This window comes from Balaenoptera acutorostrata, chromosome 14 (genome assembly GCF_949987535.1).
Source record: "Balaenoptera acutorostrata chromosome 14, mBalAcu1.1, whole genome shotgun sequence".
In the NCBI taxonomy this organism is placed as follows: Eukaryota; Metazoa; Chordata; class Mammalia; order Artiodactyla; family Balaenopteridae; genus Balaenoptera; species Balaenoptera acutorostrata.
The window spans coordinates 69389249-69412686 of NC_080077.1; the positions used below are offsets into that span (position 1 = coordinate 69389249).

General features: G+C 48.1%; 1 protein-coding gene across 5 annotated transcripts in view; it reads right to left on the bottom strand.

Annotated features, from left to right (window-relative positions):
- The window catches only part of ANKRD6 (ankyrin repeat domain 6), a 206669-nt gene that overhangs the window by 40427 nt on the left and 142804 nt on the right, over positions 1–23438 (bottom strand). For 4 of the 5 annotated variants that reach the window (XM_057528063.1, XM_057528064.1, XM_057528066.1 and 1 more), the window contains exons 3-5: positions 9451–9549; positions 2225–2323; positions 500–598 (exon numbers count right to left, since the gene is read on the bottom strand). In XM_057528063.1, the coding sequence (XP_057384046.1) occupies positions 500–598; positions 2225–2323; positions 9451–9549 (297 nt within the window). Of the gene's footprint in view, positions 1–499; positions 599–2224; positions 2324–7015; positions 7355–9450; positions 9550–13575; positions 13597–23438 lie in introns of those variants that run through there. The other variant, XM_057528062.1, reaches the window with a different exon arrangement.

Sequence of the window (23438 nt, forward strand, 5' to 3'; positions counted from 1 at the left end):
GGCCCCAGACAGCGCCGGGCTGAGGAGCTTTCCTGGGAAGTTTCTGAGCGGAGGGGCAGCAGGATGCAAAGGGATCAGGCAGATGGGTCAGTCTGCCGTGAGGCTTCTGAACTAGTCCGGGGACACACTGATAACGAGCATGGCAGGAGAGGGAGGGAGGAGAGGGGGGTGACAGAGGACAACGAGAGAGAGGAGAGGCTGCTGTCCTTTCCTGTCCCCGCAGGACAGGGCTGGCCCCCTAAACCGCACTCTCATAGACCAACGGGAAAGCAGGGAGAGCCGCAGCGCTCACAGGAGGCCGGAGCCCCAGGTGGGTCCTCCTGCTCCCCACGTGGACCCCGAGCATCGCGCCCGCCGAGGAGCTGCAAGCTTTCAATTCCCACCAGGTTCCGCGGCCCCGAGCCCTCGCTCTGCTCAGCGAGAGGAGGTTCCCGCCGGGAAGGCAGGCCGGGCTGTCCTCACCTGTGGCCGAGGGGACCTAGCACCTGCCGGGCCTCACCTTGTTCTTGGCAAGCACGTTGGCTCCCGCTTTAACGAGCAGCTTGGCAGACTGGCTGAAACCGTGCCAGGACGCTTCGTGCAGGGCCGTGTTCCCGTCCTGGAGAGCACACACAGGAGAAAGCACGTCAGCCGAGCCTGGTCCATCTCACTGTCGTCAACAGAGCACAGGGCACTTTAGGGCACAAGCAGGGGCCTTTCCCCGCCGGGGCTTCTCACCTGAACCACGGGACCCAGGCAGTGATTTGAGTGGTCAGTTTCTCCACTCTCCTAGAAATGGTATCTAACAAGTGCCATTCCAGATGCGTTCGAGATTTAGGATGTATTACAATGCACGACTTCAGGCATTGGGGCTTGAGTCTCTCCGGGAACCCAGGGTGAGAAAGGCTCCAGGGCCCATGCACAGCTCATGTGTAACAGAAAGTAGCATCAGGAGGTACGATGCCCCTTCCTCCCCACCTCTACCGCCCCTGAGGGCTCCTCTGCTCTGCTCCGGCCCCAGAGAGAACCCCGCAAAGGTCAGGCAAATGAAGAGTCCAGCTTCACAAGTTCCAGGGCCCCAAGGGCAGACAGGTAGATTCCACGGCTCCTTTTTCTTCCCCCAAATCTAATCTCTCCCAGTTTAATCCAAAAGCCTCAGGGCCCCAAACAAATGAGCAGACACTGAGGACAGTAATCTATCTGTAAATAAGGTAAACGAGTGTCCTCAATAGACGGTTTTTCAATAGAAATCAACCCATTAAACATAGCTTGTATTTGCTTAACTTACTATTAAAAAAAGACACATTAAGTGCAATGAACTGCGTGGGGTGGGACCTGGGATTAGGGGTGAGGGGATGGGGGCACAGAGAGGAGAGATGGAAACGCCCTCCCGGCTGTTCCAGGCCAGGCGCAGGGCCGTCAGCTGGGGGCAGTGCAGGGACAGTGTCCAACTGTGTCCAGACTCTGGCTTAGGCATTCATTCAACACAGTAAGCCACGGGCCTGATACTGCTGACACCCACAGGGGAAGTCTAGGGTCTCGAGGGCTGTACCAAAGGCCAGGATATGTGGCCTGGAAGCAGGAAGCAGAAGGAAAAGTGAAGGGGGTCCCGGGTGGGAGCACTTCTGGGTGCTGGTAATGACCTCCTTCTTGATCTGGGGGCTCACACAGATGTGCTCAGGCAGTGCAAACTCACTGAGCTGCACACGTATTAGTTGTGCACCTTTCTGTATATGTATGTTACACTGTAATAAAAGGTTGTTTAAAAATAGTGGACAGAGGCCAGGTTGCACTTAATTGCAAAGTCCCATGTTTTAAGATGGTCTGACAATTTAAAAACACTGGATTAATATGTCATTGGGATTTTTTAAAGACTTGATTTTTCTTATTTTTTCTTCCAGTGTAGTTTAAATAAATTAACTCACTCCATTATCTTAAAAAAAAAAAAAAAAAAAAAAAGGAAACAGAGAGGCTGGGGCACATCCCTTCCCCCACCCAGGCCTCCAAAGGTCACTAATTCTAGACTTGTTTTCTTCACCATTTATATTTACGTGGTTGCCCACTGCTGCCACAGAACAGAAGGATGAGCTTTTTAAAAATTCAATATCAGATACTCTTTCGGAGAACCCTGGGCCGATTTCCTCATGTTGAGGCATGAGCGCTGACTCGGGAATGACAGCATCTCACGAGCTCGGCAGGTCCCAGAGCGGGTCCTCAGGCTGACCCGTCCCACTTCCCTCCTCACCTTGTCCTGTCGGTCCAGAGCACAGCCCTCCTGGATGAGCGCCGCGATGACCTCGGTGTTCCCCACCACCGTGGCCCGGTGCAAGGCGGTCTGATCGCCCTGCGGGTGGCGGGGAGACAGGGACAGCAGTCAGCTCTCTCCGGCCCCTCCCCACTCGCTCCCTCGCTCCTGCGCTCGACACAGGGACATCCCCATCACCGCGCGCCAGCCGGGCTTGGTGGGCTAGTTAGTAGACAGTGCATGCCGGGAAGAGTCATTCTGTTCACAACTCAGCGGTAACCCTAAGCCAACTGCAGAACAGCCCTGGGCCACAGAGCCGACCTCTGGATGAGGGTCACCCCAGGGGATGGCGGTGTGACTGTCACATCTGTGAAGAGTGGGTCTGAGAGCTGGGCTGTGTGCTGTGCAATGGAACCAGCAATGCCTGCAATCTTTACTCCCTGCTGAGTCCTCCCGTTCCCCAGGGTCAGAGGACTCACTAGCCTGCTCTGTCAGCTAGCGGCACTCATGACCGGAGGGCGGGTGTACTTGTTGATTGACTGGCCCTGGCCTGGAGCAATGCAGGGGTTACGCTAGGACATCTGAGGACGCCAGGGACTCAAGCTGTCACTGCACAGCTCTAAGAAGCCTCTTCTGATGTTTCATGACAGCATCCTCGCTGATTTATGCTGCATTTGACCCCTTTCTCTGTGATCAGATTCCTGGGATTGCCGACCTTCTTTTTCTCTGTCAGGGCGCCAAAGGGAACTTGACTCTTCCCCTAATTGCAGTTGAGAGAAGGACTAAAATCCCAGAGGTCAGACAGTCAAGTCTGTAACAAGAGAGAGTTCTGAAGTCTCTGAGGGCACATCTTGTCTCTGACAGGCACTCAGGAAATCAAGTCCAGCCTGGGGCGCAGGCTTGAATGGGGAGATGGGTGAACAGTGTGGAAAACTCCTGGTGGGACGGAAGGGGCGCAGGGCAAGGGGGTCAGGAGATGTGCGTCGTGCACAGCCTTGGGAGACACCTGTCACCTCGCTGGACTTCAGGTTCTTCACCTGTGAAAGGAGGCAAGGTCCCTCCCTTCCCTTCTTGGGGGTCTATGATGTGGTTGGCAAGAGTTTTCTGGTGGAACACTGGAGGGGCAAAGGACATGCCCTGGGGCACTCCTGGTTCTTAGCCCAAGAGAGGAAAGAAAGATGATTAGAATACAGAAAACATGGAGGTTTTTTTAAAGAAGGATGCACTGCTACCTATAAATAGCCTTAATCAAATGCTGATTCTACTTACATCCCTGGAACCTGTAACAAATGACAATGCACTTTAAAGGCACTTAATCCAAAAAAAAGTTCTGGAGATGGATGGTGGTGATGGTTGTATAACAATGTGAGTGTACTTAATGCCAATGAACTGTACACTTAAAAATGGTTAAAATGGTCAATTTTATGTTATGTATAGTTTATGACAATAAAAAAGCACTTAATCCTATTTAAAAACCAAATTCACATTCTTAAAATTTTTTTAAATCTCCCTTTAAAAATCCATGAGGGGAGGGACTTCCCTAGTGGCACAGTGGTTAAGAATCCACCTGCCAATGCAGGGGACATGGGTTCAATCCCTGGTCCGGGAACATCCCACATGCCGCGGAACAATTAAGCCCGTGCGCCACAACTACTGAGCCTGCGCTCTAGAGCCCGCGAGCCACAACTACTGAGCCCACGTGCCACAACTACTGAGCCCGCGTGCCACAACTACTGAAGCCCACGCACCTAGAGCCCGTGCTCCGCAATAAGAGAAGCCACCGCAATGAGAAGCCCGCACACCGCAACTAGAGAAAGCCAGCACACAACAACGAAGACCCAAAGCAGCCAAAACAAAAAACAAAAAAAAACCATGAGGAGAAATGATTATTTTCTTCCTTATACTTTTTAATACTTTCCAACATTTTACACGTATAATTTCTAGCATCAGTAAAAACTGCTATTTATTAAAAGTCTAAGCTGTACCAATATACCAGGAAAGGGACTGTCCATGTCTCAGAAGCTTTTCTCACTGTTCATTCTGCAGTGATGGATCCGGACCTCCACTCTCCCATTACCATGATTCCATCCACTGTCCACTGCATTCTGTCACCAAACCCTCCCCTTGGCATCCTAAGCTACTATTCCCATTACAAATTAGCTTTAGCCTTGGTTTTCTTCTCACCCACCTTTCCAAGACCCCTTACTCAAAGAGGACCCTTTCTTTCTGTGTGACATGCAGTCAAAAGCAGGACGTGGCCACTGGCTCAGTGTTTGCACAAGGTGTGCGAAGCCATTACACATCGTCTTCAACAACTTAGGAAGTGTTTCCAGATGAGGTGTACTTAGTAATCATGAAAAATTGCCCAGTCTTAACTTTTTAAAACTTCTATAAGAATCTCCAAGACTGCCTGTTTCCCTACCAGCATGGTGATGGGTTTTCCCAATACGGACCCCAAGTGCAATTTATTGTTACTGACCTGATAAGAAATGTGGTGCCCTGTTCTCAGCAACAAAAGTGAGGCTGCAGCCCCCTCCTTCAGGGTAAACACCCACTCAGTCAGATTTCTAATCATTAGAGGCCTTTTACTATTCCCACAAGCTGCCGGCATTCTAACTAGCACTCCTTGGCCCAATCAGAACAACCCTTTTACGTAACCAGATGTAACCATTCTGTGCGTGTTGTGCATAAAGTGTGGGTCGTGTCGGCCACTCTTGCTGCTAAGTCACGGCACAGTCTAACCTCAGCCTGGCTTCAAGTCAAATGCTTTATTGTGTTTCACGGGCTGCCACTAAATCATGAGTTGAGGCAGTTTGGAGCCAGAATGTCACCAGTATTTATTACTTGCTTTTAGCATGAATCTCCTGTACTTGCTTCCCTGGGGGTAACATTCCTTTGTGAAACTCTAGCTCAATGCAAGAAGCTAAATCTCACTTCTAGTTCAGCCCTTAAAAGTCAATTTCCGGAGGGACGAGCAAAACGCGCAAGGAGACCTGACGACCTGGGTGAGGCTATGGTGGGAACAAAGGGTCCTCAGGCACCTGGCACAGGTGTCTCCTGCGTGTCCCCTTTCCTGGCCCTGCCTGTCTCCAGGCCACAGCCTCCCCTCCATCTTCACACCCCTCAGTCACAGACCCGCTCAAAGCCAGGGTCCTTGCCTCAGGTGTCGGATATACACGGCTGTGAAGGCCAAAGCCAGCCTTTCCCCACCCTGAGTGGTCCTTGAGCAGGACCGTTAGCTTTGCTCACACCAGGTGGGGTGGGTTTGGAGGACTGGGTGAGACACTTTCTCTGGTACATAAAAACCAGCCACCCTGAAGTTACCAAGGTGAGCATCACAGCCTGAGAGACGAAATACATAAGCCAAGGACCACCTCAGGCTCAGAGCTACTCTCTCCCAGAACACAACACAAGCAAACACCTGAGACCCTTGATTGAAACAGGGTCAATTACCTGTGAATCAACTCTTCCTCCTATAAAACTAAAACTTACTTTTGAAATATTTCCTCTTTGAAATATGACACAGAAAAGAACAAGATGTATCCTCACTACATACTTATAACAGACCCAAGCAGCAACTTTGACATAATCTTTATTTCTATATGATCTAAATACCAACCATGAAATTCTGAAACTTTGGAGAAAAAAAAAATAGCTAGGAAAAGTGTGGCACTCTCAACAAAATTTACTCATTATTTATTCAGCGAATATTTATTAATCCTCTACTACGCTCCAAGCACCGTGGCATCTAATTCTCTCATTTTATTTATTTATTTATTTTTTTAAAGGATTTTCTTATTTATTTATTTATTTATTTATTTTTGGCTGTGTTGGGTCTTCGGTTCGTGCGAGGGCTTTCTCCAGTTGCGGCAAGCGGGGGCCACTCTTCATCGCGGTGCGCGGGCCTTTCTCTATCGCGGCCCCTCCCGTCGCGGGGCACAGGCTCCAGACGCGCAGGCTCAGCAATTGTGGCTCACGGGCCCAGCTGCTCCGTGGCATGTGGGATCTTCCCAGACCAGGGCTCGAACCCGTGTCCCCTGCATTAGCAGGCAGATTCTCAACCACTGCGCCACCAGGGAAGCCCCTCTCTCATTTTATTGATTAAAAAAACCAAGGCCCAGGGCAGTTCAGTGGATAACCAGCTAATTTGGGGTAGCATGGCTGGGGCAGAACTCAAATTGACAAGGCTTTTTGCACTCACCCTGAGCTGTTTACAACCTATGAAGTCAATTAACCTTAAGACAGGCCTTAAAAAAGATCAGGTGCTTCTGTGGGATGGGCTGCCTCTTTATGGCATCATCAAGCTAAGTGATTGAGCCCAGTGCCTTGGCAAGTATAGGCACCTGAGAAGTATTTGTTGAATGATTAACTACAAAGAAGCAGAAGGAAAACGCTGAAGCTGGAAACTTGACCCAGCAATCTTGCCGTTTGGCACTTTGGTTTGGAACAGGCAAATCGTGTTCCAAAGTGACTGCAACTGTCTGCAAAGTGCATGAACTGCCAGCTCTCCATTTTTCTAAGATGTCAGTGTTCCTTACTTTGGGATTTCAAAAGGTTTGCAACCACTGAGGTCTAGAACTTTGTTCTGAAATACTTTTAGTGTTCTCTCCTACACGGTGAAAAACAGTGAGCACAATGTGGGCAGATTCCAAAGCCAAGCTCATGGGAGAAACCCCAGTCATGCAAGGGTGGACCATGCCCCTTCTTCAGGAGGAATCCCTCCCAGGTGCCACAGGCAGACATGTTGCAAGGAAGCTCAAGACAGGGTAGGTGCACAAAATAATTGCTGACCTCTTTTTCTCCCTCTGATCTTCCAGGGTTCTTCCTAGCCTTGCTTCTCTGGTTTTTCTTATTTTTCTCTTCCTTCATGCCTTTTACCGTGGCCACGGGGTCCTGGACTATTTCTGAGGTGGGGGCCGTGTGATTGCTCATTGACCAATCAGAGATGGCCTTAGAGCTCCAATGAGAGTTGACAGGGTTGGCAGGAGGCAAGAGGGAACTTGCCCCTGGAGTTGCATATTCTAAAGAACTGGTTTCCACAGGTTCAAATTCATAATAATCCCACTCCAGGGCACTGGAGGTCATTCTTCAACTAATTCTCAGTCTTTACCATGACATAAAGCACAGTATCTGTAGAACACGAAGTTAGGAGTAAATTCTTCATAACATTAACCTTCTCTATTGCTACCCATCACCCAAGACAGGTAACTTCTGAAATGATTTTTTTCCAATACTTAATCTCCCACCAGCTTCTTTAAAGAACACTCATAAAGAGTTTTCTTCCTTGAATTCCTACATGAGTTTCAAGGCTGATCAACAAGCACAGTAAATGTATAGAAGACACACATGAACCATATGCTGGCAAATGCATTACTTCAGAACTAGTAGAGATCAATTCTACCGTCTCCATTCCCAGCTGTTTCTACACTGTTTTGTTGTTGTTTGTTTTGTTTTAAGCTACCTGGGAGAAGCAATGTATGCATCGTCTAGAGCAAGGGAAAGATGAAAAAAAAAAAAAAAAGATTTCAATAAGTGAAAGAGTTCCTCTCTAAAAGTAGAGCTGGCTTTTCCTTCTGCTGCCATGTCCCCCTTTGGCTGCCCTGGCTCCTGACTATTTTACTTCCTATCTTGCCTGATATAAACAGCAGTAGTTCTAGAAAGTCAGCATGGCTTTTGCTTCAGGAGAACACAGTGATACTTGCAGCTCAGGACCTGAGACAGGAGTGTTGGGTCAGGATAGGTTAGCATGCCTGGTACTGCAGCCTTGCCACCGTGGCAAGCAAGGGCTTCAGTTATGCAGAGAAAACCAGATGCAGTCTGACATATTTGCACCAAGCACTGAATGCCCTGTGTTTCCTGTGGTCAGAATCTCTTCTCTCTCCCTGTATTTTTGCTCCTGTCATGTAAGGATAAGATATAATCAGGTATGTTATGATGGCTACAGTGCAAGGAAAGAAAAAAGTATTGTGACCCAAGGTAGAAATCAACAGCTTAAAGCTAGATCAGCATCTTTTGAAAATAATATCCTTGATGACTCAATAGGTTCCAAATATAACCAGAAATTTATGAATGACACTGACAGCCTTCTGCCCGTGTATATGACATATTTGGTTATTTCTTTGTGAATGCTGTTCTTCTCAACTTGTGTGTTTGCCAAGTTTTAGGACATTACACAGACTCAAAGAAAACTCGAAACACTTTGGTAACCCATACCCTAGCCCACCTGAGGGTCTGAAATCTGATAATGTTCTGTAACCACAGAGATTACAGGTGAATCTGGAAGTGGTTTATAAATACTAACTCTCCAAGATTCTGTGTTCCTCACAAAAGTCCTTACTCCTTTGAGTCCTACTATACAAATTAGAGTTAGAAACAGAATTGAAAGTTTCTGAAAATCGCTTCCAATCAGATTATCATTAGGATATTTTCCTAATAGCTCACTGGACGGCAATTTACATAATCTTTTCTACATCCCCTTCTTAGAGAGTTCACCCCCTTCAAAGACCCAACAGGGCCACCCTATGCACTAGGTGACCCCATGCCAGCCACTGCTGATTTACTCAGGAATAGATTCTTGACTCCAAAAGAGCCAACTGGAATCTCTTTCTAGATCATTTGACTAAAGAAACTCAGAGACTGAGTTTCAATTATGGCAGAGCACCAGAGTGAACTCTTTCTGGAGGCCTCCTTTTTCTCAGATTCCGTGAGATCAGTGTGCTGTTGTTTCTTTAAATAGGTCCTTTTTAACTGAATGTATACAGAGTAAGAGAAATCAAGGCGAGAAAATAAAAAAATTAAGTTTTTAAGCCTCACCTTTTCTCCAGTTATAAGTTTGGTCAATGACACATTTCCAGCAAGCCTTGCCCATAACTCGTGCGTGCGTGTGTGTGTGTGCGGTGTGCTCCTTCATACTGAGACAGGACACAGAAAAAGTGCCCTTTGAGGCTCTGCACTTGAATAATACTAGACAGGAAATAACACTACTAGATAGGAACCATGATAGGAAAACCAGCTCATACTCCCAAACTCAACCTTGCTACTGAGAATGGGTCCCACAGCAGACCTTCAAGAGGAAGTTCTTCCCACCAAGATGAAGCTACAAAGTGCTGGAGAGCATCTCCTACTGCCCCCTCCCCTCCCCTCATAGCTAGTTACATGCTGTGGGATTCTAGGCAGACAAGCCCCCTCGACAACCATGCCCCGATAGAATGATGGCGTCTACTCACATCGTCCTGGACATCGAGGTCGCAGCCAGCCTTCAGCAAGATCTGGACCACAGAAAGATGGCCCTTATTGGCAGCAAGATGCAGGGGCGTCCGGCCATGCTGTTAATGCAGAGCAAACACTGATTTCAGAACAAGACGTCACGCGCTCTCCCCTGGGGGCGGGGAGCCTAGAGCAAGGTTTGCACAGTGGCGCTCCCCGCCACCCCCGCCCCACCCCGTTCAGTTTGGCAGGAGATCCTTCCTTATGGATTCATCCGGAATTCAAGTTTGTCTTGGTTAACCTTGGCTATTGGCACTGTGATCAAGGAACAAAATATGCTCAAAATGTGAAGATTTCCCTTAGTGCATAATTTCTACTCCCCGCTCATCCAACCAGCAAGTAGGAAAGTGAGGGCTTTCAAGTTTTCTCTTATTTCCCCACTGGTTTGATAGTCAGGGATGGTGAAGTGGCCACAGTGAATCTGATGGGGTAAGAGATGGGAGAGCAGCAAAGAGTCAAGCAAATCAGCCCCGGAGAAGTCTAGTTAGTAATTCCTCAAAACTGAAACTGATGGACAAACCATTAGAACACATTCTCCCCTCTTTAGAAACAAATTTTAAAATTACAAAGTATTTCAGCCATTCAAAAATATGAATATTTTAAAATGTACACACCCACCAATCACTTTAAGAAAAAATTAGAGCAACCATAGCCATTCCTCGTGAACCCCTCCCAGATCTCATTTCCCCTCAACCCCGAGGTAACCGCTCAATTTGGGATTCGTCATTCCTGTGCCTTTTATTACACTTTACTACATGTTTGTAGCCATACACAATAGATGAACATCGTTTTGCTTGTCTTCAAACCTTACATAAATGGTATTAAACTGTACAATGTCGTTTGGCAATTTGGGGGGTCCAACATTATATTCTTGAGTTTTTAAAAAATATTGTCACATCATTCACTCAGTCTCCCACTGATGGGTTCCAGGTTGTTCCCAGTGGCTGGCAGAACACACGTGTGTGCACATCTCCGGTGCACCTGAGCGGGCTTCTCAGCCCTGCTGGTGGGTCATAGAGATGATCGTTCCCTGCAAGCGGGCTCCTGAGCTGTGACACTGAGGGTCACACTCAGAATAATCCTCTTCAGTGTAAATCAGTTTCCATCTAGAGAACTGACCTTGCCACATGCCTAATTCTCCAACTTTTGAAGAAGCCATTATGTTGCTTTTGTCTTCTCCCTCAAGCTCACGGTGAAGAAACGTTCCCACCCCAGCTCTAAACAGCATTTAACCATGCACGGCCCCCACCTGTGCTGAAACACTCCCAGAGGAATAAGGGTCTCACACGGCCTGAGTCCTTTCTCGCATCTTGATAAAACTTCCCAAAGGCCTTTATTGATATTCTAGCAGGATAAACCTTTATGATCTCGATCAAGTGCCAGTTTGCCGTGGGTAACTAGCCTTGCAGGAAAACAGAGAGAGCAGACAATAAAGGATCTTAATTTCAACCCGTGAAATGCAATCAAAGCATCAGAATGATTCTGGAAAGAAAGAGGTCAGAGCTCACTTTAAAATTAGAATTCTTAATTAAGAACAAAGTTTGCCCTAAGAAAGTGGGCTATAAAAAGCCTTCAAAAAAAGGCAACGTCTGAGATGAGATGAAAGCGTGACCTGCCTTGGCCGGCAACTGTGCTCAGTGCGGGCCGCTTAACCTTGACTCCTCTGACGAAATGTCCACAGCTGATGAGATGGAGACAATAGCCTGGTTCCCCTCGCTGGGCCTGGCCCCGGGCTCCACCTGACCTGTGTCCTTGTCCAGGTCATCGGATCAGTGACCTTCACAAGGCTTCTAGAGCATCCTGAAACAAGGGGAAGCCCATTGCATCTGTGAGGAGAAAGATGTGTGTGCCGTGAGGAAGGCCGACAGGATGGCGGGACACAGGAGCTTCTGGGCGTCTGGAAAGTGCAGACCGTGAGGGGAGGAGCTGCCCCGAGAGAGGCTGGGAAGGAGGCCACAGGCCGAGGAGTAAGTGGTACCACAGGTCAGGGGAGCCCCAAGGAACATCCCTGTTGGCAACCAGATATTACAGTGTGGAAACCGAGGCCCAGGGAGGCAAAAGGGTCTGCCCAAGTGAACACCAAAAAATCAGAAGATCCAGAGAAGGAAACACCGACGTGGTTCAAACCAGGTCACGTGTGGAGGGCACTACAGAAACTATAGATTACTAACAAGGTGGCCCGGGACTGGAGGCGCCTTCCTCACCCAAGGTCAGCAGAGTGCCCTCTGTGGAGAGGAGAGAGGCCAGAGGCACCGGAGCCCGGCAAGCCCAGCTCAAATCCCGGCTCTGACTAGTAACACCTGTGTGATTTTGTGCAGGCCACTCTCCTAAGCCCCTTTCCTCATCTGTGAGAGAGGCACGTCTCCGCTACCCACCCCGGAGGCTTCACACAGGGTAAGTGAGGTAACGCCCACCACCCATCACGGGTTTCCTTCCCTCCAACTGTCCCCAGCCTCGGCCCTGAAGACACCCCAACTGCTGCCTCTCCTCCCTGACACCCCTGCACCGTTGCCTCGGAGACAAGTGAGATCCTTTCAATGGCACAGACCTGGGAGAAGACTTGGATCTCGGGTCACCTGGACAGCCAGGGAGGCCCTCGCTGGAGGGTCGAGGGTCCTACCAGCCAGGTCTGCTCCACTCACCCACTGCCATTTTTGAAATACAAGGTCCCAAGTCTCCACGTCTCTCTGGAAGGGGCTTCTTTACTGAGAACACCCTTCTCCAGTTCTGCGAGAAGAAACATTCCCAGCTGCCTTCTCCACACCCACAGCACTTCGGCTCCCCTCAGGGAACCACCAGTCCTGTTCTGGGGGCCCTTCCCACTAGGCCGTGATCTCCCCGAGGGCGGGATTGCCCCTTCCGTGAATGAGGAGGCAAGCTGACTCGGCGGTGTTGCAGGGGCAAACCAATCCCAGCGCTCCTTGACCACAGGGCAGGCCGGGCCTCCCAGGGTCACTGGAGCAAATTCCACAGTTCCACGCTTGACCAGAGACAAGGCGGGCCCGGCGGGCTGCAGCCTCCAGGTTCGGGGACGTCTGAACCCCTCAGAGGAGGTGTGGGCATCCTGGGGGCTTCACGAGCATCTGAGCAGCTGCAACAGTGACACAGGGGGCTCCTCTGAGGAGGGTCAGTGTCCCCCTTGTATGTCTGGCTCCTTTTCTGGCATCTAGTACAACTATAGCAAGTAGCAAAGGCGGTAGTAACTGGTTTCCCACTGACCCTGAAGCTGTCCACTCTTGTCCCCTGGGCTCTCCTAACACAACCACACACACACACACACAAACACACACACACACCACCCACCCAGAAATGTGGTTGGTTTTCCAGAACATTCTGTAGTGAAAAGCAACAAAAGTAGAGCCATTCAGGGGAGTAGCTGCTCCCACCCAGCACACAGGGATACCCCAAGGTCATGCCTGACAAATGGAGAAGGCTGAAACCACCCTAAGTGTGAGGGGGCAAATAAAAACTGATCCTTAGAGGGGCCTCTGAATGACCTGAACTCAAGGGTACAACCGGTCTCACCTCCACGCCCCTAGGAACGGCCAGTGGAAGACATGGTCCACAGTCTTTTCTCGTGTTCCCATGAATGATAAGAGGAAGAACTTTCTGAAGCACTGGTTTGTCCTAGGCCCTGCCCCAGTTCAAAGACCAGTTCAACCCAACTCAACCCAGGCCCTGGTGAGCCCAGCAAGACCAATAGCAACAAGGATGAGAGCAAGGGCCAGCAGCAGCTAACATTTATGGGACGCTTACGGCATGGTAGGCACATCTTAAGAGTTTTACATGTATTAGCTCATTCAGTCCTCCCAACGACCCTAGGAGGTAGGCAGCGTTATTAAGCCCATTTTACAGATGAGAAAACTGCAGCATAGAGAGACAGTCACTTGTTCTATGTCACGCAGCAGGTAACTCGAGTCTGGATTCACCCCTAAGCCACCTGACCCCAGCCCGCATGCTCTGGCCCACCACACTCCCTGCTGCCTGCTTCCTGTCGGGGGAGGCACTCCCCTGGCAGAGGACTCCACTCTCAGGACGCTCCCACGGCTCCCAGAGGATCACCTCTGAGGGTGCTTGCAAATTACCTTGTTTCCTCAGAATTTCCAGATGAGGAGAGAGGCTGTCCATTCTCACTGTACATCTGAATCGCCTGGGGAGGCTGGTCTGTTTGTGTGTCTGTCCACCCGTCCTGATGCCTGAGGCCTTCCTCCAGAATTGCTGACTCACCACTCCATGGGACGCAGGCAGCAGGGGTTTTATACATCCTCCCCAGGTGATTCCGATGAGAGATGAGGAGGGGCCGGAATAATCCTCCCCAGAGCAGCTACAGGCCCTCAGACGAAACCTGCCCAGTGGGGACCGTCCCAGCAGGAGTCATTCCTCTCGGTACATTCCTCATGATGCTTTTGTCTCCAGCTGTCAGTACAAAACACTAAAAGACTGCATCTCCTCAACCCAGAACTTCCTGTATCTTAAAAGAGTATATAAACAATCCAATGACATGACTAAAAATTTGGAAAATGAAAGCAAATCATCTGTGATTCTACCACCCCATACAAGGATTATCGTTTTTACCCCGTCTTTTCCACTGCATCTTTTCTACTGGTGCTTTTGCAGTTACATTCACAGGTCACATGAAACTGGCTTGCTTGTGCATTAATATTATGCCTTAACCCAGTGGTCCTCAAACTTTATTGGGCAGCAGAGGCTTGTTAAAGACAGCTATCTGGGCCCCCTTCCAGGGTTTCTGATTTTGTAGGTCTGGGGTGGAGGCTGAGAATTAGCATTTCTAACAAGTTCCCAGGAGAAGCAGATGCTGCTAGTATAGAATCACATTTTGAGAGCCACTAACATAAACCACCAGTTTTCAACGCTGTTCCACATTAGAGTCACCTGAAAATATTTTTAAGATCTCAAATTTCACCCCCAGATTCCATCAGCCTAGGGTGGGGTCTTGGCGTGGGTGTTTTTTAAGTTCCAGGTGATTCTAATGTGCAGCCGGAGGTTATGAATCCCTCCTTGCATGCTTTAAGGGTGCTGGTCCCTCCAACCTGCCCTGGGGTCAGGACGGGCCATCTGAGAACCGCGAGGGGAGAGAGGGTGCAGGACCCTGCAGGGAGCACATTTCCCTGATCCAACCAGGGAGAGGAAGAGGCTTAGAGCCCACTCACTTCCAGGGAACTGAATGGCAAAGGGCCTTGAGACGTAGCCAGGCAACAACTACAAAAGAGTGGCCTCACTGTCAACAGCTCTGGGCTCCGGTCTGGGTGCTGCTTTGTTCTGGCATGCTGAGCCCTGCGGGTCCCGATTTCCAGCAGAACTGCTGCATGGTAACATCAGAGTGACTCCCGTTCCAGCAGGTGACCCGTAAATTACACTCTCAGGTGATCATAAAGGGCGTTCGCCCACCAACAAGAGAGCCCAGTCAAAGGTAACCAGCTTAAAATACACCTTGAAAGGAAGTGGAGGTGTTTTGTTCCTCCCTGTGTTCAGATGTGGTACTTAATCCTTCTCACCAGACACTCCAGGCCTACCGAGGCATTTACACTGGAGACACCTCCCTCGGGAGGGGCGGAGCCCCAGGGAGGCGGAACAGGGGTAATTTGAGAACCACAAGCCACAAAACAAGCCTGGAAAGACCCTCTCTTCATGCAGACTCCATGGTACCCGGGAGTCCTGGCCCGTGACCCTGGTCACTCATTACTCCAGTCAGGACCTGGAAGCTGGGTCACAGCTCCTTTCTCCTGCTTAGGTATCTCAGATCCTCCTTACTAAAGGGCAGGCCTTTCACACTGACAACACTTGCCCCATGAACACCTGCCCCATGGGTGCTGAGCCCTGACTCCTCAAGGAAGCTGCCTGGTCTGACAGAGTAGACCTGAGAAGTGAGAAGAAAGGGTGCTTAGCCATTCCTGGAACAAAATGATATGCTTTTGCTCAAGCACACACAGACACATGGGGCAAAAGGAGGCTAAAGGAATTGAGACTCGTTAGCTCAAAGAAATAAAACAAAGGAACCATCTTAACTGGGTGTTGTTACAAGGAGGGCATTTGCAGAGATGTGACCCACATGAAGGGAAACAGTTTAACAAGAAGAATTTAGGTATAACCTAAATTAGTGTAATAATTTCAAAATGACAACACTTCCTTTCTTCAGATCACGAGAAATACAATAGGTCAGGGTCATGTAGTCTTTTTTGAGGCGAGTAAAGTCTGTCTGTATTACCTGCAGCATTAAGGAAATAGGAAAGAGAGAGATAGGAAGCAAGAAAGTTGTAACATTAGTAAAGTGGGAGTGGCACATATTTTAGAAACAATATAATATTTGGATTGAAAAGGGTCTTTGAGAATTTAATTTGGAGAGGATAAGTAAGGCTAGCAGAGGGTCAGTGATTTTCAAGAGCTCAAGTTTTATTTGTGGCAGAATAAATAACAGCTGGAATCCTGGCCACTTGGCCCCTTGTTCCGGTTTTAAATTGTATTACAAGGCTCCCCACAAACTTTCTTAGGTGTCCTCAGGGTCCCCTTATCATAAACAGTATTCCCAGAGCTCCAACTGCCTGGAATGGTGTAGATTTGGGTCCAAAACTTCAAAGTCCTTCTCAGGCTTATGGTTCAATGAAAACAAAGTTATCAAGATATTCAGGGGAGAAAATGGACAAAGAAAAAGTGCCATGGATAAAAGGAAAGTGAGAAAATAAAACTTTACATTTAAAAAAATGTATAGTTTAAAGAGACTTCAGAACTTTCTTTCCTTTTTGGAAATGGGATTTGTCTACCTGCCTACTTGGATGAGTGACACATCACATCTTAATCAGACTGTAGGTGACAAGAAACAGCGAGGGAATAAGTCCTTGGATGACAAAAATCAGGATCCAATACAATCTCAGATTGGAAGGACAGGCTAATTTTAGCAAGACAAAATGTAATGGGGGCAGATGTAAAATTCCTGCACTGGCAGGGGTCAACGGTCCAATCGTACTTGGGCAGGGCTACTGGGATTGTCCTCTAAAATAACAGTCCTGGGGCTTCCCTGGTGGCGCAGTGGTTGAGAATCTGCCTGCTAATGCAGGGGACACGGGTTCGAGCCCTGGTCTGGGAAGATCCCACATGCCACGGAGCAGCTGGGCCCGTGAGCCACAATTGCTGAGCCTGCGCGTCTGGAGCCTGTGCCCCGCGACGGGAGGGGCCGCGATAGAGAAAGGCCCGCGCACCGCGATGAAGAGCGGTCCCCGCACCGCGATGAAGAGTGGCCCCCGCTTGCCGCAACTGGAGAAAGCCCTCGCACGAACCGAAGACCCAACACAGCCAAAAATAAAAAATAAATAAATAAATAAAATCAAGTAAAACTTTAAAAAAAAAAAAAAAAAAAAAAATAAAATAACAGTCCTTCCTTTTAAAATGGTCAGTGCCAAAAAGCTTCATAATGTTTCTCTAAGTCTTACTTTGGGGAGGGCCTAATAATCATAAATAATTGGGAGAGATGATTTTAAATGTGTATGGTTAGGAATCAATTATTCAAACATAATGGCTTCATTAATAAGAGAATTCCTTTTGAGGTGATGCAGAAACTGTTAGGGTTGCGCTTGCTTCTAGAAAGGTCCACCAACCAGAAGGACCAAAATATTTCAAGCAACTTAATTGGCTGTAAAGAATCCCATTGGTTCGGGACTTCCCTGGTGGTCCAGTGGCTAAGACTCCGCACTCCCAATGCAGGGGGCCTGGGTCTGGTGCCTGGTCGGGGAACTAGATCCCGCATGCCACAACTAAAGACCCCACATGCCCCAACTAAAAGATCCCACGTGCCACAACTAAAAGATCCCGCGTGCCGCAACTAAGACCTGGTGCAGCTGAATAAATTAATTAATTAATTAATTTGAAAAAAAAAGAATCCCATTGGTTCCTATAGTACATCTGTTCCTAAGTTAGAAGGTATCAGTTAATGGCCTCCATGCTCCTTGTACATAGCTACTTAGACTACATTTTCAATACGTTGAAACATTGACAGAGCAAAGCATGGTGGTCCAATGCCTGAGGAACTATGGTTGGGAGATAAGAACTGTCCTCTCTGATTTCCTGATTTTTATTGGAATCATTGCCTTTTCAGCAATTGTTAATATAATCATGTGGGGTTTTTTTTCCCATTTAATCTGTTGGTGTAATGAATTATGGAACCATCCTTGCATTCCTGGATCAAACTCTACCTGGTCACATTGTACGATTCTGATATGTGCTGTATTTTATTAAGTAAGGTTATTAAGAATTTTTGTTTCTAATTCATCATTGGGATTGCTCTATAGTTCTCGTATTATTTCTCTCACTCTCATTTATATTTACCTGGTTTTGGTATTAAGGTTGCACTGGTTTCATAACACAAATCCAGCTTTCCATTTTGCTCTATGCTTTACAATAGTTTAAACAACATTGGAATTGGTTTTTTGTTAAAATACAGAACAGGGCTGTGAAACCATCTGGCTCTAGTGCTTTTTTAAAGGTTGCATCTTTAATCACATTTCTAATCTTTTCTATGGTAATTAGACTAAGTTTTCTGCTTCTTGGGTGAACTAAAAAAATTTTTTTTATTATGGTTAAATATACATAACATAAAATTTACCATTTTAACCATTTTTTAGTTTATAATTCAGTGGCATCAAGTATATTTCCAATGTTGCACAACCGTCACCATTATTCAATTCCAGAACTTTTAATTATCCCAAACGGAAACTCTGTAGCCATTAAACAAAAATTCCCCTCTCCCCCAGCCCCTGCAAACTTCTATCCTACTTTTCTTTTCTTTCTTTTTCATTACTTTGGCCTCACCACACAGCATGTGGGATCTTAGTTCCCCGACCAGGGATCAAACCTGGGCCCTCGGCAGTGAAAGCACAGAGTCCTAACCACTGGACTGCCAGGGAATTCCCCCCTACCCTACTTTTCATCTCTATTAATTTGCCTATTCTAGGTGCCTTATATAAGTGGAATCATACAATATTTGTCCTTTTGTGTCTCTCTTATTTCACTTAGCATAATGTTTTCAAGGTTCATCCATGTCACAGAATGTATCACAATTCTATTCCTTTTTATTTATTTATTTATTTATTTATGGCTGTGTTGGGTCTTCGTTTCTGTGCGAGGGCTTTCTCTAGTTGTGGCAAGTGGGGGCCACTCTTCATCGCGGTGCGCGGGCCTCTCACTATCGTGGCCTCTCTTGTTGCAGAGCACTGGCTCCAGATGCGCAGGCTCAGTAGTTGTGGCTCACAAGGCTAGTTGCTCCGCGGCATGTGGGATCTTCCCAGACCAGGGCTCGAACCCGTGTCCCCTGCATTAGCAGGCAGATTCTCAACCACTGTGCCACCAGGGAAGCCCTCTATTCCTTTTTAAGGCTGACTAATATTCCACAGCAATAAGGCGAATGTCTGTAAGCCAGGAAGAGGGCCCTCACCAGGAACCGAATCTGCCAGCACCTTTATCTTGGACTTCCCAGCCTCTAGAACTGTGAGAAATAAATGTTTGCTGTTTACCCACCTAGTCTGTGGTATTATGTTACAGCAGCCTAAGCAGACTAAGACAGCTACTGATATGGGGATTACACTGATTGATGTAGAACCAGCCTTGCGTTTTCACTTGCTCATGGTGTAGAATTCTTTATACGTTGCTCTATTTGATGCAAACACAGGCTGAAAGAAGACCAGGCATAGTCACCACCTACTCACCCATCTTGGTTTATATCCTTGGTTTATAACAACTTAAACATGCAACAGACAGTTCTTACTGGAAACAAACCAACAGGCCTGCTGAGAAAGAATTTTCAGTCTCCAAACAAGTTCCTGGCTTCATTTATTTTCTGAAACCGAAGTCATTACAGCTTAAGAGTAAGAAAAGAGAAAGAAGAAAACTAATAGAGAATCCACCAACAGACCATCTGCACTGGCATCTGAGCAGAGGCCCAAGTGGGCAACTCAGCAGCTTCTAAAGCTTCTTTCCTCTCTGGCTTCCTTATTTTATAGCAACCCTAGCGCGTGGATTAGGTGATGACACTTCGTGGAAGTCTTACAACAGGACGATTACTGGCCTGGAAACAAGTGATCCTCCAATGCATTTCGTTCAGGAAAGACACAGGTACTCAGGGAGGATTTAGAAATGCTGACACCCGGCTATGCCACGATGCTGTAATCTCTCTTCTCGCATGGTTAGGACCTATCAAATATGTGGCTTTAGAGGGTGTTACCAGCACATTAATCTGGGCTATAAAAGTCAGCTGTGCAGCTTGAGGCTTCCATTTTCAGTGCAGACTGCTAAGGCAACAGAGCACACACTGCACAGACAGACCCAGGGATGGGACATGCAGCTGACCTGCTGTGTGAACACCCCGGTGTGGACTGGGCCTCTGGGCCACCGCACCCAGCAGGCCTGCCCGGAGCTGGGGAAAGAGGGCCTGCCTTCACCCCCGCTGAACACCACTGCAGACACAGCAAGAGGGCAACAGAAGAGGCCCCGCAGAGCAAGGCACCCCTCCCAGGACTTCCCCAGAGGCCGTGAGCAAGCAGCCGAGAGTCTCAGGGCTGACCCCGGACTCCCGTTCCAACAGCAGCGACGTCTGCCTCTCCTGAGATGCCTGAGTCAGTGTTAAGGGCCCATCCCTGACGTTTCGAGGCTTGTTCTCCTCGGTCGCAGCACGTCTCCCCTCAGGCCCAGGCACAGACTTAAGTCTGACCCATGACACCAATTCTTACACTGCCCTCTCCCTCCCCCAAAGGAGCATCTCCGGGGGGCGCCCCCTACCTTTGCGGGAAACACTAGTCACCGGGCCGCCTGCTTAACTAACACCTTCATCATCCTAAGTGAACCCTCACTGAGACTTTCCTAGTATTGACCCGGTAACGTGCTACGCACGCCTCACAGGTGGGCCACACAACAATTCACAGCATGCATTTGCCTTCCCACACTCAAGACGTGGATCTCCTGCAGGTGAACTTGTTTCTAGCTTGCATTACGGCACCGAGACTATCAGTACTCCGTGGTGTTCCACAAAGAGCGCCATGAATTCCAGGCATCTAACCACCGACTTGGCAGCGCTCTGCAGAGAGCACTGCCCCGTCCCACACACGGGGCTCCAGGCTCCCGGGAGGAAGGCCCAGAGCAGTGAGTGGGTTCCCAGCCGGCTGCCCGTTAGAGTCACACCCCACATCAATTAAATCAGAACCTGGGCATCAGTATCTTTTTAAGGCCCTCCAGGTGATCACACATGTGGTCAATACTGAAAACTGCTGACCTACCTAGGGGAACTTCTGTGCCTCTGGGGACCACAGACGCAAGTGAGAAAACAGTAATTATGATAAAAACTACCATCCGCTGAGCTCGTTCTACAACCGTATTACACTGTACAAGCACTCTGCATGGATCACCTCATTTGATCCTGACAACAAGTCCCCGAGGTAGGGGTTAGGCTGATTTTACAGACAGGACACCAAGGTTCAAGGAGGTCAGGGTCACAGAGATGGTGAAGTGATTCTCTGCCTCTACTCTTGGGAAGGAAAAATTGGGAGATTTTTAAACGGGTGACAAAGTCATAGAGACGGGAAGTGGAGCTGTGGTTGCCAGGGCAAGGGGGGCATGGGGTGGAAGTGTTTAAGGGGTACTGAGCTTCCGTCTGGAAGATGAATTCTGGAGATAGATGGGGCTGATGGCTGCACGAAAATGTGAATGGACTTAATTCCATTGAACACTTAAACACAGTTAAAGTAGTAAGTTTTGTGCTATGTATATTTTACTGTAATTTTTTTAAATGAAAAAAATTTAAACAAAATAAAAATATAAAGTGGCTGAAAGCGAGAGAGATGACTAGGTGTCCCATTTCAGGCGCAGTGCAATTCCAGGTCATCTCCTGGTTATCTTTGAGCTATTTCACAAGTCTGTAAGTCTTAGAACCCTGAGGGTGATGCCAACAAATTGTGTCTGGCAGATTCAGTGTATACTGGCCAGTTTTATACCTAATAAGCAAATTTATTTCCGCTTTCCCGAGACCTGCATATTTGTAATTCTCTGCATTCTCTTTTGAAGCAGTTGCAACATCTTACTGGTTCCCTCACCAACTGATTAAATAAAATCTGAACACGTGTTCGTTTTATAAGAGTTGCTCAGGATTACCACCATATGTCAAGTTTCCCTGATTTCTGATAATAAACTACAAAGGCCTGAGTTTTCCCGGTGGAGATTTTCTTCCCACAGGGTGATGCTTCCAGCTCCTGGAGAACAAAAAGCAGATTTTCTGTGTGACCTGACATGTAACTCTGCACCCTCAGGGCCCGCATGGAGCGTGTGGACCCAAGAGCAGGACCAGGGCTGCATCAGCCCTGTGCAGGCTCAGCCCTCACTCAGGAGGTGAGAATACACTGGCTACTGGGTGTGAGATGCGAAGTCCCAGGCCGCCTTGGGAGGGGGAGGAAGGGGAGGAGATGGGTGGAGACTCCCGCCACTGGCCTCCCATCAGCCACCCCTTGCTTTTCCCCCTGACTCCCGGGAAGCTGGCACTAGACACAAGCCAGAGCTGGTGAAAAAGAGAAAATTCTATGAACCCATGCTGAAGGGGAGAGGAACAAAGGCCAAATAGAGCCACTGCCGAGAGCTCCTGGCGAGGAAGCGAGAAAGGCAGGTTAAACTCGGATGAAGGGCCAGGAGAAGAGGGCGGAGGGAGGGGCTGGTATAGCACTGATCACAGCGTGCTTAAAGGGCAGTGCTCCCAGGTCCCCCTCTCTCTACCGGGAGAGTGTACACCAGCACAAGCTCCATGCAGAGCAGTTCTGCTCCAGCTCTGAAGATTACAAGGGCACATATGCCCTGCCCCATCAGTGCCACTTACAGAAACCTGCCCCACAGACAGAACCACGCTGTGCAATAAGACCTCAGGACAAGGTCAGTAGCTGCCACATAATTTCTAAGAGCAGAAGATTAACAGAATCTAAATGCCCATCAATAGGGGATGGGTGAAGCCAATTACGGTTCACTGAAGAAAGCAAAGGGAAGAAGGGTATGTATAGTGTCCTACAGTTTGTACAGAAGCAATTTGTGGGGATACACATAGAGATACATCCATTTGCACATATATGCATGAACTATCTCAGGAAAAAAACGCAAGAAACAGGTAACACAGGCTGCCTTCAGAAAAGGAGACACTGAGCCGCTGGGAGAGAGTGTGAAAGACTTATCAACTTTTTGTGCCTTCTGTTTTAGAACCATGTGAATGTAAATATTACCTGTTCAAAATATTTAATTGGTTATATCTTTTTTTTTTTTTTTTAATTTTTGGCTGTGCCGTGCATCATGTGGGATCTTAGTTCCCCGACCAGGGATCAAACTCGTGCCCCCTGCAGTGGGAGCATGGATTCTTAACCACTGGACCACCAGGGAAGTCCCCTTTATATCTTTTTAAACAAGTGTATGGAGTCTTCTGGAAGAAGCATGCGACAGACAACACATTCTCTCAAGTGGACACTTCACCTGACCAACACCTGACCAAGCATCTATTTCTCCCGCCGCCCTCCTCTTGGGGACTGGGGGATTGGCAGCTTTCAGGAAAGGACTACAAACCAACAGGCTGGCAAACAAGTTCAGACCCGCCCCACTCCAGTAAGTCCTAATATTAAACACACTCCCACAGAATCAAAACCAAAGCAAATGAACATCAACAAAAAAGATCCTTGGTTTCCACTGTTCTGGCTGCGTTTCTTGAGGCCGTGCATGTACAGCATTTATCCACCTCCAGCCTTCCCTTGGGAGTGGCTGCTGAAAATATCTACCAGCCCTGCATGCTCTTCATTTCTGCAGACACGATCAGAAGTCATGCTTGGGAAAGTGACGTTACTACAATCAAACCATTTGCAGTTCTCTTTTTAAAAGTTTAAAGTTTATATTTATTGGAGCATAGTCATTCACTAGTAATGGGATACCT